General features: G+C 40.3%; 1 protein-coding gene across 1 annotated transcript in view; it reads left to right on the top strand.

Annotated features, from left to right (window-relative positions):
• Nucleotides 1-627: 627 nt before the first annotated feature.
• The window catches only part of grb2b (growth factor receptor-bound protein 2b), a 28455-nt gene continuing 15063 nt past the window's right edge, over nucleotides 628-14019 (top strand). The window contains exons 1-2 of the mRNA XM_041062658.1: nucleotides 628-779; nucleotides 2080-2340. Coding sequence (XP_040918592.1) covers nucleotides 2263-2340 — 78 coding nt within the window. The 5' untranslated portion in view covers nucleotides 628-779; nucleotides 2080-2262. The remainder of the gene's footprint in view (nucleotides 780-2079; nucleotides 2341-14019) is intronic.

Genomic DNA, 14019 nt, shown 5'->3' with positions numbered 1-14019 from the left:
TGTCTGGTGGCTTTAAGATGCCCTGTTTTCATCAGTCACACTCTTTGGATTTATAGAAGCCATCAAGACACTTGAATCTTATTACTGAGGAGGATGCAGCATAACTCATCACGCTGTTTTCTTCAACTGGCTCACTATAAGACATTTGTCCAGTCTACTCCTATCACCCAACTAGTAAAGTCAGATATCAGGCACTGTTGTGGCCACAGTTTGACCTTATTTCACAGCCACATAATTTAAAGTATGTGGATGCCCTAACCTTATTTAGCCTATTTTATCTGATGACCTGATCTTGCATTGTTTCACCCAAACTTAATATTTGATAACTGATGAATTAATCTCACTGGATCACACATGTAAACTGACAACAAAAACATACAACATTTAAATGAATAGATAGATAGATAGATAGATAGATAGATAGATAGATAGACTTGTGTGACAGGTATAGAAATAGGTCACATCTACTAATAAGGAGATAATTAAAGCCACTTGTAGGCGACAGGAACACTTCTGCGGTTTGACAGACCAGAGGAACAGACTGACAAGGAGGAGCTCCAGTCACAACAGCAGGCAGACCCTCCCAGCACTGTGGAAGGAAGCGGAAATAAACGTCGCAAACCTTATGCTAGTAGCTAGATTTAGGCTCCTCGGACGGGGTGTAAGCGACAGCAGGCGTACATCGTTTGTTGCCTCTCTAGAGGAAACTGGGAGTGGATAGTTAGACGATAGGTTTTTGTTTGTTACGGTGGCAGCATCGAAACGGAATATCTCGAGTGGTGAGTTTTCCCGACGCTTTGTCTTTACATAAAAGTTGTGTGCTGTTTCCTTTCGCGACGCAGGCTAGTCAAGTTCAGTAACGTTAGCTGGGCTAACTGTGCCACCAAGCTAGCAACAACAGCTTGCGCTATGAAAAAAAAGAGGTGTTTTCTTCCTTTTCACATTTGCCAACGTGAAGCTAGCCAGTAGGCCTCGAGCGCTGATAAACATCTGGCGTTTATTCTGAACTGGCCAGTTGTCCCGAGTAACGTCGTCGTTAATCTGCCCGCTGTGATACATTAGATCGGTTAAGTTTGATAATCGTACTGCATCGCAGTTATTGTTACCCGACCGTTAGCCGGCATGCTAGCTCCAGCGAACACTGGGCGCAGTCTGTTTGCTGGGACGGAATCGATTCACTCGGAACTCGCGTGAAAACGGTAAAAACGCAGTATGGTGCCCAGAAACTGGCATATTGTTGGATATAGATATCTAATGTTATTTGACAGGAAAGGGTCATGAGAGGATGATCAGTTCTAGAGGATAATTGTATGTCTGCCTCCCTTCGAGCTTCCCGTTTCATTAATTTGTCTTTTATACTTATGACACCGATGTGCATTTCTTTTTTCTTTTTTTCTTTTTTTTTTTTACTTTGTTTGTTTCCAGTAACGATGTAGGGGTCATGGGGTGTGTTGTTTGTATGACTGTAAACCGGGGCTACAGTCGCATGTAAAGGACTGCCTTGGCTAATGAATGGGCTGATTATCCGTGACGAGATATGGATTAATTGTTTGGGATAACAGCGATCAAAGTTTAGATAATTTACTCGTTGTTGTCATCTGGACGGCTGTCAGGTTTAATGACCTTATTAGTCACAGAGTTGTATTAGTGTGAAACCCTTAGAGCTGTACGGTAGCATATTAGTAAACAACTTAATGGGATAACATAGCTTTATCCATTTAACTCAGTAACTTCAGGTTTAGCCAGTGTATCACTGTCAGCTCTGCTTAAGTAGGTTACTGACATACCTCTGGTTTGGACCAGATGCTTGCCCATCAAGACAGTCTGTAATGATTGTTGTGAACTTTGCATCAATATCCTCATGTCGCCTGATGAATGCTGCCTAGAGTAGCAGCAACAAGAACACACAGGCAGGTTTTTCATTGGAGACGACCATTAGTACTCATGTGCTATAATTTGGAAGCTGGATATTTTATATTTTAAATGAAAATCCTCATTTCTCAAAGTAAACACTTGCCTAAATATCAACATTTTCCTTTCTAACAAACCGTTGAGTAACACGTTGTTTGTTGTTTGCAGGTGCCCTACTTTGACCTTTATGTGAGGTCTAAGCCCTGAAGGAACGGGTCATAGACGGGAGGAGAGACTCGGAGAAAAGCATCTGGCCACAGAAGCCTGGATACGTGTTTTTATTTTTTATTCCGTCTCTGAAACGCACAACTACAACCAAGCAGTTTTTTTTCCCAGCAAGCAACGAGGACCATGGAGGCCATTGCCAAATACGATTTTAAAGCCACCGCTGATGATGAGCTTAGTTTCAAGCGTGGAGAAATCCTTAAAGTAAGTTACAGTTATTCGACCATTTGATGTTAGGGCTTGTCTTTATTACTCATAATTATGAAATACCTTAAAAGTGTCTCTTGCTGTAGGTCTGTTTCCTGTGTAATTAATCATATCCGCCCTGTGGCAAATAAAAGTGCAGTTGCAGAATTCAAATGAAAGTGCAGTTGCAGTTTCAGAAAGCAGTTTTATTTCTGTTTAAAAAAAAATGTGTGAAATAATTACCCACATAAAGCTAAAGCGTAACATCTATATTTTTCATTGAGATTAATTTGTTCTTTTTCAGTTGTATTTTACATTATCGTACACTTGCCTGATGTATTTGATAAACTGAAACCCACATTTAAGAAAAAGAAAAAGAAAAAGATCAGTTAGCTTGGGCTATAGCCTAAAATTCAAAACACACTGTTGTGTCATGTGATGATGCACATGGTAATTAAGTGTGGCGACAGAACAACAAAATTTTAGGCCTAGATGCTGTGGCCCATTGTGTGATAGCAAAGTATTCTAAAGGACCAGTGCTAATGTTACACTTCAGAAGGCACAATGATTAAAAAGAGGCATAAGCTGTGAGGTTTTTGTTCCATTATGAACTATTTAAAGCACTCTGTGAAACCCCAGGCTCGTCTATATCCTCAGGCATGAGAAGCTTATTTAAAGCCTTATACTTTCCTGTTGCACGAACTGCATTTATGTCATTCTCTGACCTTGATGAGGAAGCTAAGATATTACAAAGTACATACTGCAATTTTCCTACACAATAATTCTCTTTGGATTTAAATGCAATCATCATAATCCCCATGTTTATAGTCATAGTCATGTAGGGCAGGATGCAGAGACGACAGTGCATAAAAATGAGATAAATGCTTTATATCTCATCATTTTCTAGTAAAATGTATGTAGCTAAATACTCAGTTTGAAAAACCCTTTTTATAATGTATAGCTTTATCTTTGGTCAAAACAATACATAGTTTTTTTGAGCAATGTCTGTCATCTTAGAAAGGAACAAGAAAGTAACCCACACACAACTGTTGCTACTTATAAGGGGCTTTTAGTTAAACATCCTCCACATATTTTACTGTTGTATTCCTCACACAGAATTTAGATTTTTACTCTGAAGGGCTTTCTGCTTTTCAGCAGTCCATGTGAGATGAGCCTGGCCCATCCTGATGATGTGGTAGTGTGCAAGGCTGCTTTATGGCAGTTTGAATCAATGCGATGAAGTACTTGGATTTTATACTGTTTTATAATATAATATAATATAATATAATATACTGTGCATTTATGATATAAAAGTCAGCTGGTGTGGATGAGTTGACTGTTCTATCAGGAAATGAGTGCCACTTTTTTTCCCTGAATAAGAGATTTCAGAAGGGAGGTTTAAAAAGACTTCTTATCTCACCAGGGGGGCCTAGAGGGAGGGAGGCAGGGGGAAGGAGAGAGAGAGACATCTCAGGAAACACTGAGCTAAATATGAGTTCATATTAAATTTGCATATGAGAAGAGAGAGTACTGTACTTTTCCTCTGATTTCAACAGCCAGCTGCCTTGTTGGAAAATCTCAGGCTTTTTACCAGATAGCACAGTTCCAGCCTAGATGGTAATGGGAAATACCACAGATTTTTTTTTCCCCTTTAATTGACCTCATTAGAGTTGGGATGTGCCTTTTGGTGCCTGGGTAATTTAGACTAAACAGAATATTATTTAGTGAAATATGTTAAATGTTCTGCTTATTTTTTCTCCATCCTAAAAGCCTTAGTTCCCCAAATGTATCGCATGTTGTTGCTCTCAATTCTTGATTGGTTTCTTTCCTTGCGAAATGCTTGTAGCTTTTAGCCGTTCCCCAAATCTTCTCACGTTATATATCATGTAGCTCAACCCAAGCTGGCATACCATGTTAACAGATACAGTTAATGCCACTGTGTTTGTTTGGGAAATGTCTGACCTTGATGCCCACCGATGTTGCACACAGTGGCTTTAAAATTAAAAGAGATATTCAAATATCCAGGCCCAAAGTATCTGACCCAGCTCGTGGGTTTAATACTGTAAGTGCACAACCTTAAAAGCTGCAAAAATGCTTTACAGGTTATTTCAGGCCAGAGAATGAGTCTGAAGTGGGGAAGGAAAGCCTGCACCTCTAGCACTGTCCACATTTCATCCGAATCATTTGGCTGCTTCGCCCATAGGACCAGTTCACTTTTTTAGACTGAATGAAATGGTGATGGTTGTCAGAGACCATCCCCCTCTCTATTTCTTTCATGTTTTTGTTCCTTTTCGCAGTACTCATACATTAGTTTTAATGGGCAGTTTTAGCATACCTGTACCTCAAGGTGTGCCAAATAGCCTGGTGTTAACTGTGTGGCCTCGCTACCTTTGAGGCTGCTAAACATTTCTGCTAATTTTTAAGCACTGAACAATGCTACATCAGTTTGGTCTCTCTTGCTCTCTATCTCACTTTGCTCTTTGCACTTAGCTTTTTAGACCAGTTGGATATTTGGTTACATAACAGTTGTTTAAACATTGGTAATACTAAACTAAAGTCCTCTCTAAATTGGCAACATTACCATGAAAAAAAGAACATATAAAAAGAAAAAACAGATTTGTTCCGTTTCAGTTTATTTACTATATACATGTTGCTTTACCTGATGCTGAACAACATGTTATACAAAGCAGGAGTAGCTCATCTTAATAGAAAACTTCACTGAGATGGAGTGTGTTCATCGTGGCTCCTTTGCCTCCATCACCAGAGCTTTCTGTCTGCTGATACTAATACTAAACAGCTCTGCTCTTCAGGACAAAGGGTCCCTCTCATGAGAGAGCAGGCCCGTGTTAAGGCGTTGCTTCTATGTAGCATCCTTAACTTCTCACTGTGTCCTGTATCACTGGGAGATGGTGGCTGTGTTTCTTTCTCTAGCCCTCACACTGGCATACAGGAGGACTGGTTAGTAGTTTCAGATTTTTTTGTTTTCAGTCACAGTATCATCATCACAGCTGTGACCGTTTACAATAAGTGAATAATAATTGATGTAGATACAAAGATGAGCTGTGGTCAACATCACAGTGATTTTAATGCTTTTCTGAACCCGCATTGTGGTGTCTACATATGAGAGGAAACCAGTGTGATATGGTGCTGTGGACCTCTAGTAGGCTATGTAGCAAATATGATGAGCATCAGCGGTGCAGTAAGTTCCAGTTTGAGTGACTCAGTAAAACTCGCTGTGTTGAAAGCCAGATATTAGGCAGCTCTGGCTTAATGCCACACAGCCACACAGCAGTTTTCCTCCTTGTTTCAATTGCTTTTAGAAAGGGCCTTTTATATAAGCATTTATCTAATGGTCTGCCACTAAGGGGATCAAAGGGCTGTTTTGGGGACATGAAATCCTGTTGTGTTGACCTATTTAATCATTACATGCATTACTTTTTTTTTTATCACTTGTCATAACACCCTAGTAGTTGTGTGATTACAAATAGGGCAGGATTAAGTATTTCATCGGATGAAAGTGATATTTACTGTCATATGAGAATTTCCCTTCCAATTAGTGAGCTGTGTGTATTGATGCCAAATCTTTGAGGGGAAAAATTGTGATCCATCTGAGAATTCAGTTTAGTTTTATTTTGGCTGTCTTTATCTGAGTAATTCTTTCACTTTGACTGTGAGCAATTGTCAGTTTTTTCCAACATAATTAGTGTGTGGGACAACACTGTAATAGGCTTCAACTGCATTGAAAGGAGCCCATGTTGTTTAATGTCAAGATATTTAATTCCACAACTGTTGATCAGACCAGGCTCTAATTTGCAGCCTTGAGTCAAACACCAACATTTAGTTCTCTCATTTGCCAGTTTGTGAGTAGTGAAGCGGACTGTCACGTTATAACCGAGACTCCAGCCCCTCCAGCCTTTCCTCATATGACAGATGCCAAACATGTCACAACCATTAAGGTTTAATACAGCGTATCTGCTTTTATAATTAGGTGTGTACTTTAACTCTTCATATTGCTTCTCCTCCTTATCAGTAAATGCCATGCAAGCAGTTGAAACTACCTTCCTGTTTTATCTTTACAGCCAGTTTCTAGTTGTTTAACAGTTTTAACTTCTCTCTTAATCTCAATCTAGAGACAGATTTGTTGTTGGACTCTTATATTTCAGATACAGAGATGATTCCACTTAACAGTTTTAAAGGATGATGTTACTGTAGAGATGTTCCGAGTGTGGGCCCATGACAGATTTGCATAACACAGACTAGTTCAGTTTCACAATACCATTTCCCATCATGCATGGACAAAAAGGGGAACGTGTCAGTGTTAGTTTGAAGACATATCTTTAAATATAACTCTGTATTTTTGTAGCCTTTTGTCCCTTTTTCCAGTACTGGAAATGGTCTCAGTTAGCTTGTGCGCCTTCAGAAGTTGACACTGAACAGTGAGGCCTGCACATGGATGCTTTTTAACGTTTCCACTCGACATAGTCAGAGCTGAAGATGACCTATGATTGCAGCATTTGAACAGTTCAGGATGACTGTGTGAAAATCAATAACGGGGAGAGCCATTATCATTCCTCACATCATCACATCCGCAACTGTCCCTGGGCTTAGATACACAAATGACCATGTCACAAGTGCCAGTGTGAGGTCTTGAGTTTTATCCAAATCAACCAGCTACATCTAAGTGGTAATGGGTCACATTACAAACCACGTTGTTTGACTGATTTTATAATCAAATCAGCTGTTTTCAATGCTGTTTCTATGTTTTCTCTTCCTGCAGTTTTAGTCCACCCTTATGATAGTGAATGCCACCCCAGAGTATGCTACAGTAGCTTAGCTTCTGTTGTACTGTTTTGCTCATTTTCTGTGTCAGAAAGCAGATCTACAGGCAAACCAGCAGTCAGTAGAGGGTGGCCAGTGCCCTGAGCACTGCACACTTGTTCTCATTTCCTCCTTAAATAAATAAAGATTAACAGCCCTGCTAGCTGACAGAATTAGCTCCCATCAGCAGATCTTTGAACTCTGTCCGTGCAGTGTAATGTAAGATCCACCATTCCACCCTGCCGCTTCTGCAAACCGTTGTCTGCAGATTCAAAGCATTTTTTTATTTAAACTCTATTCAAGTCCAGCTCACTATGTCAATATTTTATTGCAGCCATTAATGTAATGGTATGCCATTAAATTAATTTAAAGTCACCCCAGGAATTGCACGAGAGCTCACCAGTAGATCGCCAATAGACCTTGGGCCTCTGTGGGGAACATTAAGACACTGCGTGGTCATTATATGGGAGGCAAATGTCAGCTCACAGGAGAGAAAATATAAGCCTGTTATTACAATGAGAAACGTACTATCTCACAGAGAGGGCAAAAAAGACTAAAAGGGTGACTGCACCAGACATCAAGGTGCATTTGAATGAGGGTCTGAAGAAGTCTTTAGGCAAGCAGGCTGGTGGTTTGTGTAGCTTGAAAACTTTAAATATAAAAACATGGTGAAGAGGCTTTCATCACCTGGGAAACAGAAATGGGAGTCTGCAGAATGGTAAACAGGTATGCTGAGAGTGACAAAACCAAATGTTGAGATATGTGGATCATCAGACTGTTTCTCTTAACTAAATGAGTCTTTTTCTAAATGAAATTAACTGGTTCATTTATAATATTTCTATATTTTGAGGTGCTTACATTATAGCATTTAATATTGATACAATCTTTGGTTTAATTGAATATGAAAAAGAGATATAAAATAAATTAGTGTCTTTTCTTTGAGAAAGACAGGATTGCAGCCACCGCCACCACCCATTCATCCTGCTTCCCCAAACCTCATGGAGCCCAGAGTCAACTTGGACTTAGCATATGTGGCAAAGTTGTTGAGTCCCTCCCAGCATTAGTGTGTCCGTGTATCTGTATGCTAGAGCGCTGCTGTTTTCACATCCTGTTTGACGTGTCTTCCATCCCCCAGCAACTTCCTGTGTCTCCACAGCAAACTCCAGCAGCACTTACCGCACTACAGCACTGAATTTACACAGAGAAGCACAAACACGGTCCTTTCTGACACAGACAGTTAGAATTTCCCGTCACCGAGAACTCCTTGTGTTTTAAGTGGGCTCATGACAGACGTCTTGTTGTACCTTTGTAGGGGTTGTGTTATAGAGGAGGACAGAGCTTTTAGCCACTCACTTCAACACTTTCTCTCAAGGCCCACCACCCTTCCCCTGATTAATGGCTCCCTCATTGCCTATTAGTGCTTAGGGTATTGATTTCCCTTCCCCGTCCACTCGACCAAGAGGAGAGAGGAGGAGTTGCATCAGCGCTGCCTTGTGATGCCTGAAAGTCTTGAAAATCCAAACCTTACTTGAAAGACTCATAAGCCGTTATTAGAGTCTGAGCTCCAAACCCAGGTCCAAATCCCACCATTTGATTCTTGTTCTTTCCTTTCCAAACACTTGAAGTTCAATTCAGCGGAGGTTTTCTGCAGATTTCTTGGCCATCTCTGTGAACTAGCGGTGCAGTTGACTATGTGGAGCTGAAGGGTCAATAAATTGGTGCCAGGTTGCTCATTGTGCAGTTTTTGATAAAGCAGAGACTCACCCTACTTCCACTGCCAAAGGCCTTTGCTCTCTCCAAGAGAGAGGAGGATTCAAGAGACTGTGTGTTCAGTTCACATTTATACAGAAGCCGACTATTTTCTAATTAAGTGCTGAATCTCTGGAGAGGAAGCTTAGATAAGTAAATTGCTCTGACTCCCTTTTTCTCTCTTCTTTCTTTTGTGTAATTAAAACTGTGTGACCTTGTTAATGTAAGAATTTTTTTTTTCCAGAGGTTTGTATGAAATATAGCCAAAGGACATATAGTCTGCAATAGATGTAAGTATGAAAGACATTCTTTTTTAGAATACAACTTCTTAACACGTTGAAGGCCAGCAGTTTTGCTTGGAATAGTATAAGTTAATGCTTATACTTAACACGTACCACAAAGTCCTTTTAATCCCGTGGAGTGCCAATCAGAATCGTGCCAATAAAACTTGTGACAGAAGGTGATAAACCCTCTATCAAAACAGTGGTGTCAAATTTCTTAAGGCGCCGTCTTCCCCGAGTATAGATAGTTGACACACCAGCTTTCAGAGAGCACACCAAACAAATGGTTTCAAGAGTTTCACTGTGCAGCTCAGCTGAATCATGGTATTAATGTTAATTAGCTACAGCTGATTATATTTGCTGCCAGCAGTTATTTCAGCCAGTGAAATCATGAGTTGTCTCTTCCACCTCTTAAAAATTCAGACATTGTTAAAGCTATGCCGGAGGTATAATTGGTTTGTAATTGTAGTATGAACACAGGTATACATTACATTATTAAATCATCTAAACTTATACAAAACATTAAGCAGTAGTTAATTCTATAGTTCATTCTGGTCCGGACAGGAAAATGCCAGGAGCGATTATATTAAACTAAGGATGTCTAACGTAAACAGTGCAAAACACCTCCGTGCTCTGCTTCAAGTGGTAGAAGTTGCAAATTAAAATGTTAAGCCAGTGTGGGATAGAGATGGGACATGAGAACCGGTTCCAAATCGTCTGAACCATTGGAATTGCATGCCAGATCTTATCAGTTCTTTTTATAGATCCCAGCATGGTTTTCTGACGGTTGCGTTTTGCAAAGCAAAAACGTCAAACTCGTGTCTACGCTGCTGGAAACTTTCAACAAGAAGCAGTTGTGGTGGAGAGGAGGAAACTGTCCAAAGCGTGGCTTATTTTACCTTTTATGAAGATAGATGACAGTGATAGTTGTAATGCAGCAATTCCCATTTATAGGTTCTGCTTGCCTACCCCCTTTTGATTGGACCAGAGGCAACCACGTAGCAAGCCATGTATTTGACGTCTGCACAGAACTGCTGCTGCTTCCCGACCGAGCAGCACGTCTGTTTCCGTGGGTGAATATCCCATGTTATATTAACATTAGTGCCACACAACCAAGCTTAGCAGATTATTTTGACTTTGACTAAGAAAACCTAAATGATAACAACTGCTGTATTTTCTGTCATTTCATCCATTTTAGATGACGACAAACGACTGTTGCTACAGGCAGCTCTCAGGCTACAGTCTGTGTTCAGACATAATAAAATAGTTGCACTGAATGTATAAAACCTATGTAGGCCTACTTTTTTCCATGCAGTAAACTAATCAGGAATCAATAAGGGAAACGATAAAGAATCAGACCAATAAGCAGAATCGTTAATGACATTGGTATCAATTAAATCTTATCAATTCCATTTCCTTGTGTTGGATTAAACGGACAAATGTCAGCCTTGGAGCTTTTAGGTAAAAGATGGACTTTGGAAGTTACAGAATGTAATCTAAACAAACCAGGAATCAGACAGCTACAGTGTGCAGCTTCAAAAACTGAAACTACAATCGGAAGTGTGTAGTACAGTATTTGAATGATCCAGTGTGTACCCCAGCTATACAAAGTAAAACAGAAGTAGCCGAAAGCATGAGAGCTAAGAGGACGAACATGTGGTCTACTTCGGGAACAGGAGGCATAGCAACCTTTTTCTGTGTGTGACACCACTACCTGTTTTCCAGCACCAGTGGAAGGAGATGTGGAAACTGCAAATATTGCCTTAGCTTTGTAATGGAGGAAAGTGTGTTTGCATTAACCTTTTCTGCCTCCCCCTTTTTCATCGTTGGCCTATTTTGCGTGTCTGTGTATTTGAGGTAACTGCTCCAAGTCAACATACAGCAACAGGCCCAGCAGGCTGACACTGATTTGTCCCAGCAACTTCCCGCTTCGGCCTAATAGCTGCCCAACCGGGCAAGGTTTAATGTGTCAGCACTCCGGCCTGTGCTGAAGCTGGAGCTGAAACCCACTCGCTTAAATTGATACTCTCCATCTCTCCCTCTATTTCTGTTCTTTGCTTGGAAACAGGTTGCCAGAGCAGTCAGTGTCTGTACTCAGGGACAGCCAATAGACTTTATGCAGAGAGTTGCAACAGTACAGGTGGGATCAAGGTACTTGCAGACTCAAGTTCAGTAAAGTTCACTACTCCTTATATAATGGAGACTAAATAGTTTGCTATATCGTGGGCAGTAAATTAAGATTTTGGACATGTATTAATCATCATCAGTGTAGTGACATAACTGACAGGTTTTATACAACTGTAATGTTCAGTCTCCATAAAATGAGATGCGTTTAGTTGTAGGATTGTTACAATGAAGTATTGTGCATGTAGATGCAACACTACATTTTAATTCCATTGTTGGAATTTTTGAGGTCAGTATGTGCTGCACCATATAGTAAATGAGGAATGATTTCAGACCCAGCATTTGTTTGTATCCCTCTGGTAAAGGTTACCCTAGTTTACTGAATTGTTTCCTAAATAACAACCTCAAAGCTTACAGCTTGATGTTACGTTATAAGCTTTTTAGGTAACCTTTTATAGATTTTGAAAACCGTGTTTATCCATTTTTTATACCCAAATCAAATCTTGCCTGCAATTGTCAACTCAAATGTAGTTGCCCTAGATACAGATTAAGCGCAGTTAAGAGCAGTTAAAAGCAGTTTTGAGGTTGCTTCTAAGTGCTTTATTTTGGTGCTGGCTCCTAACTCTCTTTCCTAATGGTTAAAAGATGATACTGTACACATACCCCTAAGGATGGAGGCACCATAGATGCACTCTAATTCTGTAATCCACTGCAGGCAAGCTGTGCATCAGTCATCTAAAACAGGAATTAGGACGGCTCGGGTGTCTTTGATCACCACCCCTGGACATAAACATCCCAATTGGTGTCACCCAGACTGATCCCATGTTATCTCCATGGGTCTTTCACACAGTCAGAAACCAGCATGGAGCAAAGATAAAACTTCTATAATTCTTTAAAGGATATTTTCTTTAAAAAGGAATATTTTAGATTCAGGTAACTGATGGGAACACACAGACACACACAAAAAAAAGCTGTGCAGTGTGGGAATGAAAAGACAACTTTCCCTTTCAGTAGACTGATGGAGTATCACAAAAAGGCATTTAGCTAGCCAGCTACCACAGATGGATGACAGTGCACTCTGCAGAAAAAAACATAGCTAGTTTGGCTGCTCTGAAAAAGAGATGCCCTCATTTTATGTTATTTGCCCTTGAGGAGTTTTCCTAAGCTGATCACAAGGAGTGAGATTCTTCAAAGTGGTTCTCTGTCTTCTTCTTTTGCTCTCTCCCTCTTTCTCTCTCCCACAGCTTCTGTCGCTTTCGCTCGCTTTTGCTGCTCGTCTCCCTTGACCCGTCTTATGTCACTGTCTGTCTTGGTTTCTCTCTTCTTCTCTTGCTCCCTCTGCTTCTTTCCTCACTGCACTAACTCTCTGCAGCAGTGTTGAGTCAGAGAGCTGTAATTAGGTCTCACTCCTTCTCATCCCCACCAGCCCTCCCTCCTGATGTGCCATAAAGACACTGACATCTGTATTTAAACCAAAAGTTTTCATTCTCTCTCTTGCGGCCTTTTTTTTCCCTCACTACTTAGCCTTTGTTCCCACTGTGCACAGCATACGAGTGAAAAATACTGTAGAAAATGGGCGCACAGACTGATTTTGGCTGGTGTCTGATACATGATAAATATGTGATTGATATGGCCATACTGATTTATATTTAACAAGATGATGGATTCTCATCTTTTGGCTTTTACTGACTTTGTATCAGTCGGTGACTGATGCTAGTGCGAGCTGTGCCAGCTGTTAATGGGGAAACGCAGCAGACAGCAACAAGCTTTGTTTTTAATGCTATATAACTGTGACAGTTGTTCCTGAATACACTCAATTGTCTAAGCTGTCACATCTGTTTACTGCACAACACATTCTGTTGCTTTTTTTAAGCACAAGTCATTAGAGGGCATTGCAAACATAAACTGCACTGAGGATTCAAGCTGTGATAAACAACATCATGATGTAAGAGAGGGAGAGAGAACCCCCCCCTCCTCCAGCTGCCTGAGTCAAATGAGTGGGGCTAATCCTTCCATATGAATTATCACACCTCCAATGTTGTTCACCACCCTTCTGGTTTGGCTGGTGGGTTCATCATCTATTCAGAAATTCTGATTTATTGTCCAGTCTTCACGAGATGGTCTTTTTTTTTTTTATCAGAATAAGCATAGTTACTCTCTTGTTGCCAGTTGCCTCTAGATCTAGAATTAGAAAATAATGTTAAATGTCAATGAAAATACTTGTTGATTGCAGCCTCACCACTTCTTAGCTGATCTGAACTGCACTGCACTTCTGTATTGTAACAGATTTGATCACTGTATTATGAATACCACTGAGTGTAACTCAGTATCTTCAATTTTATTATAAACATACTGAAATAAAATTCTCAGTCCATCTAAACTTGCTGCTCGGCTTTCTGCTGCTGTAAGCATAGTCTTAGTGTAGTCTCAAAAATATGTAATGTCATAGAATGGTTCAAGCGTGTTTTTAATCCTCACAAAGAATGAATTTTCTTGAGAAATCAAGAAAATACAACTGTGTTTACATCTCCAAGAGTGAGGGTGGTGTTACTGTGTTACCTCAAGTTTGAAAACCACTTCATTATTCATTAAGAGCTGTTGGACTTGCCGGGCGTCCAACACTGACTGTATTCGCTGGGTTGGAGGTGTAATGTGTTATTGAAGCTACAGTCGCTGCTCTATAAGGGAGGCTCCCCATGTGGTAACGGCCTCAAGCATTATTTTA

Source organism: Toxotes jaculatrix, chromosome 18 (assembly GCF_017976425.1).
Source record: "Toxotes jaculatrix isolate fToxJac2 chromosome 18, fToxJac2.pri, whole genome shotgun sequence".
NCBI lineage: Eukaryota > Metazoa > Chordata > Actinopteri > Toxotidae > Toxotes > Toxotes jaculatrix.
This window is presented reverse-complemented; position numbering and strand designations above follow the sequence as displayed.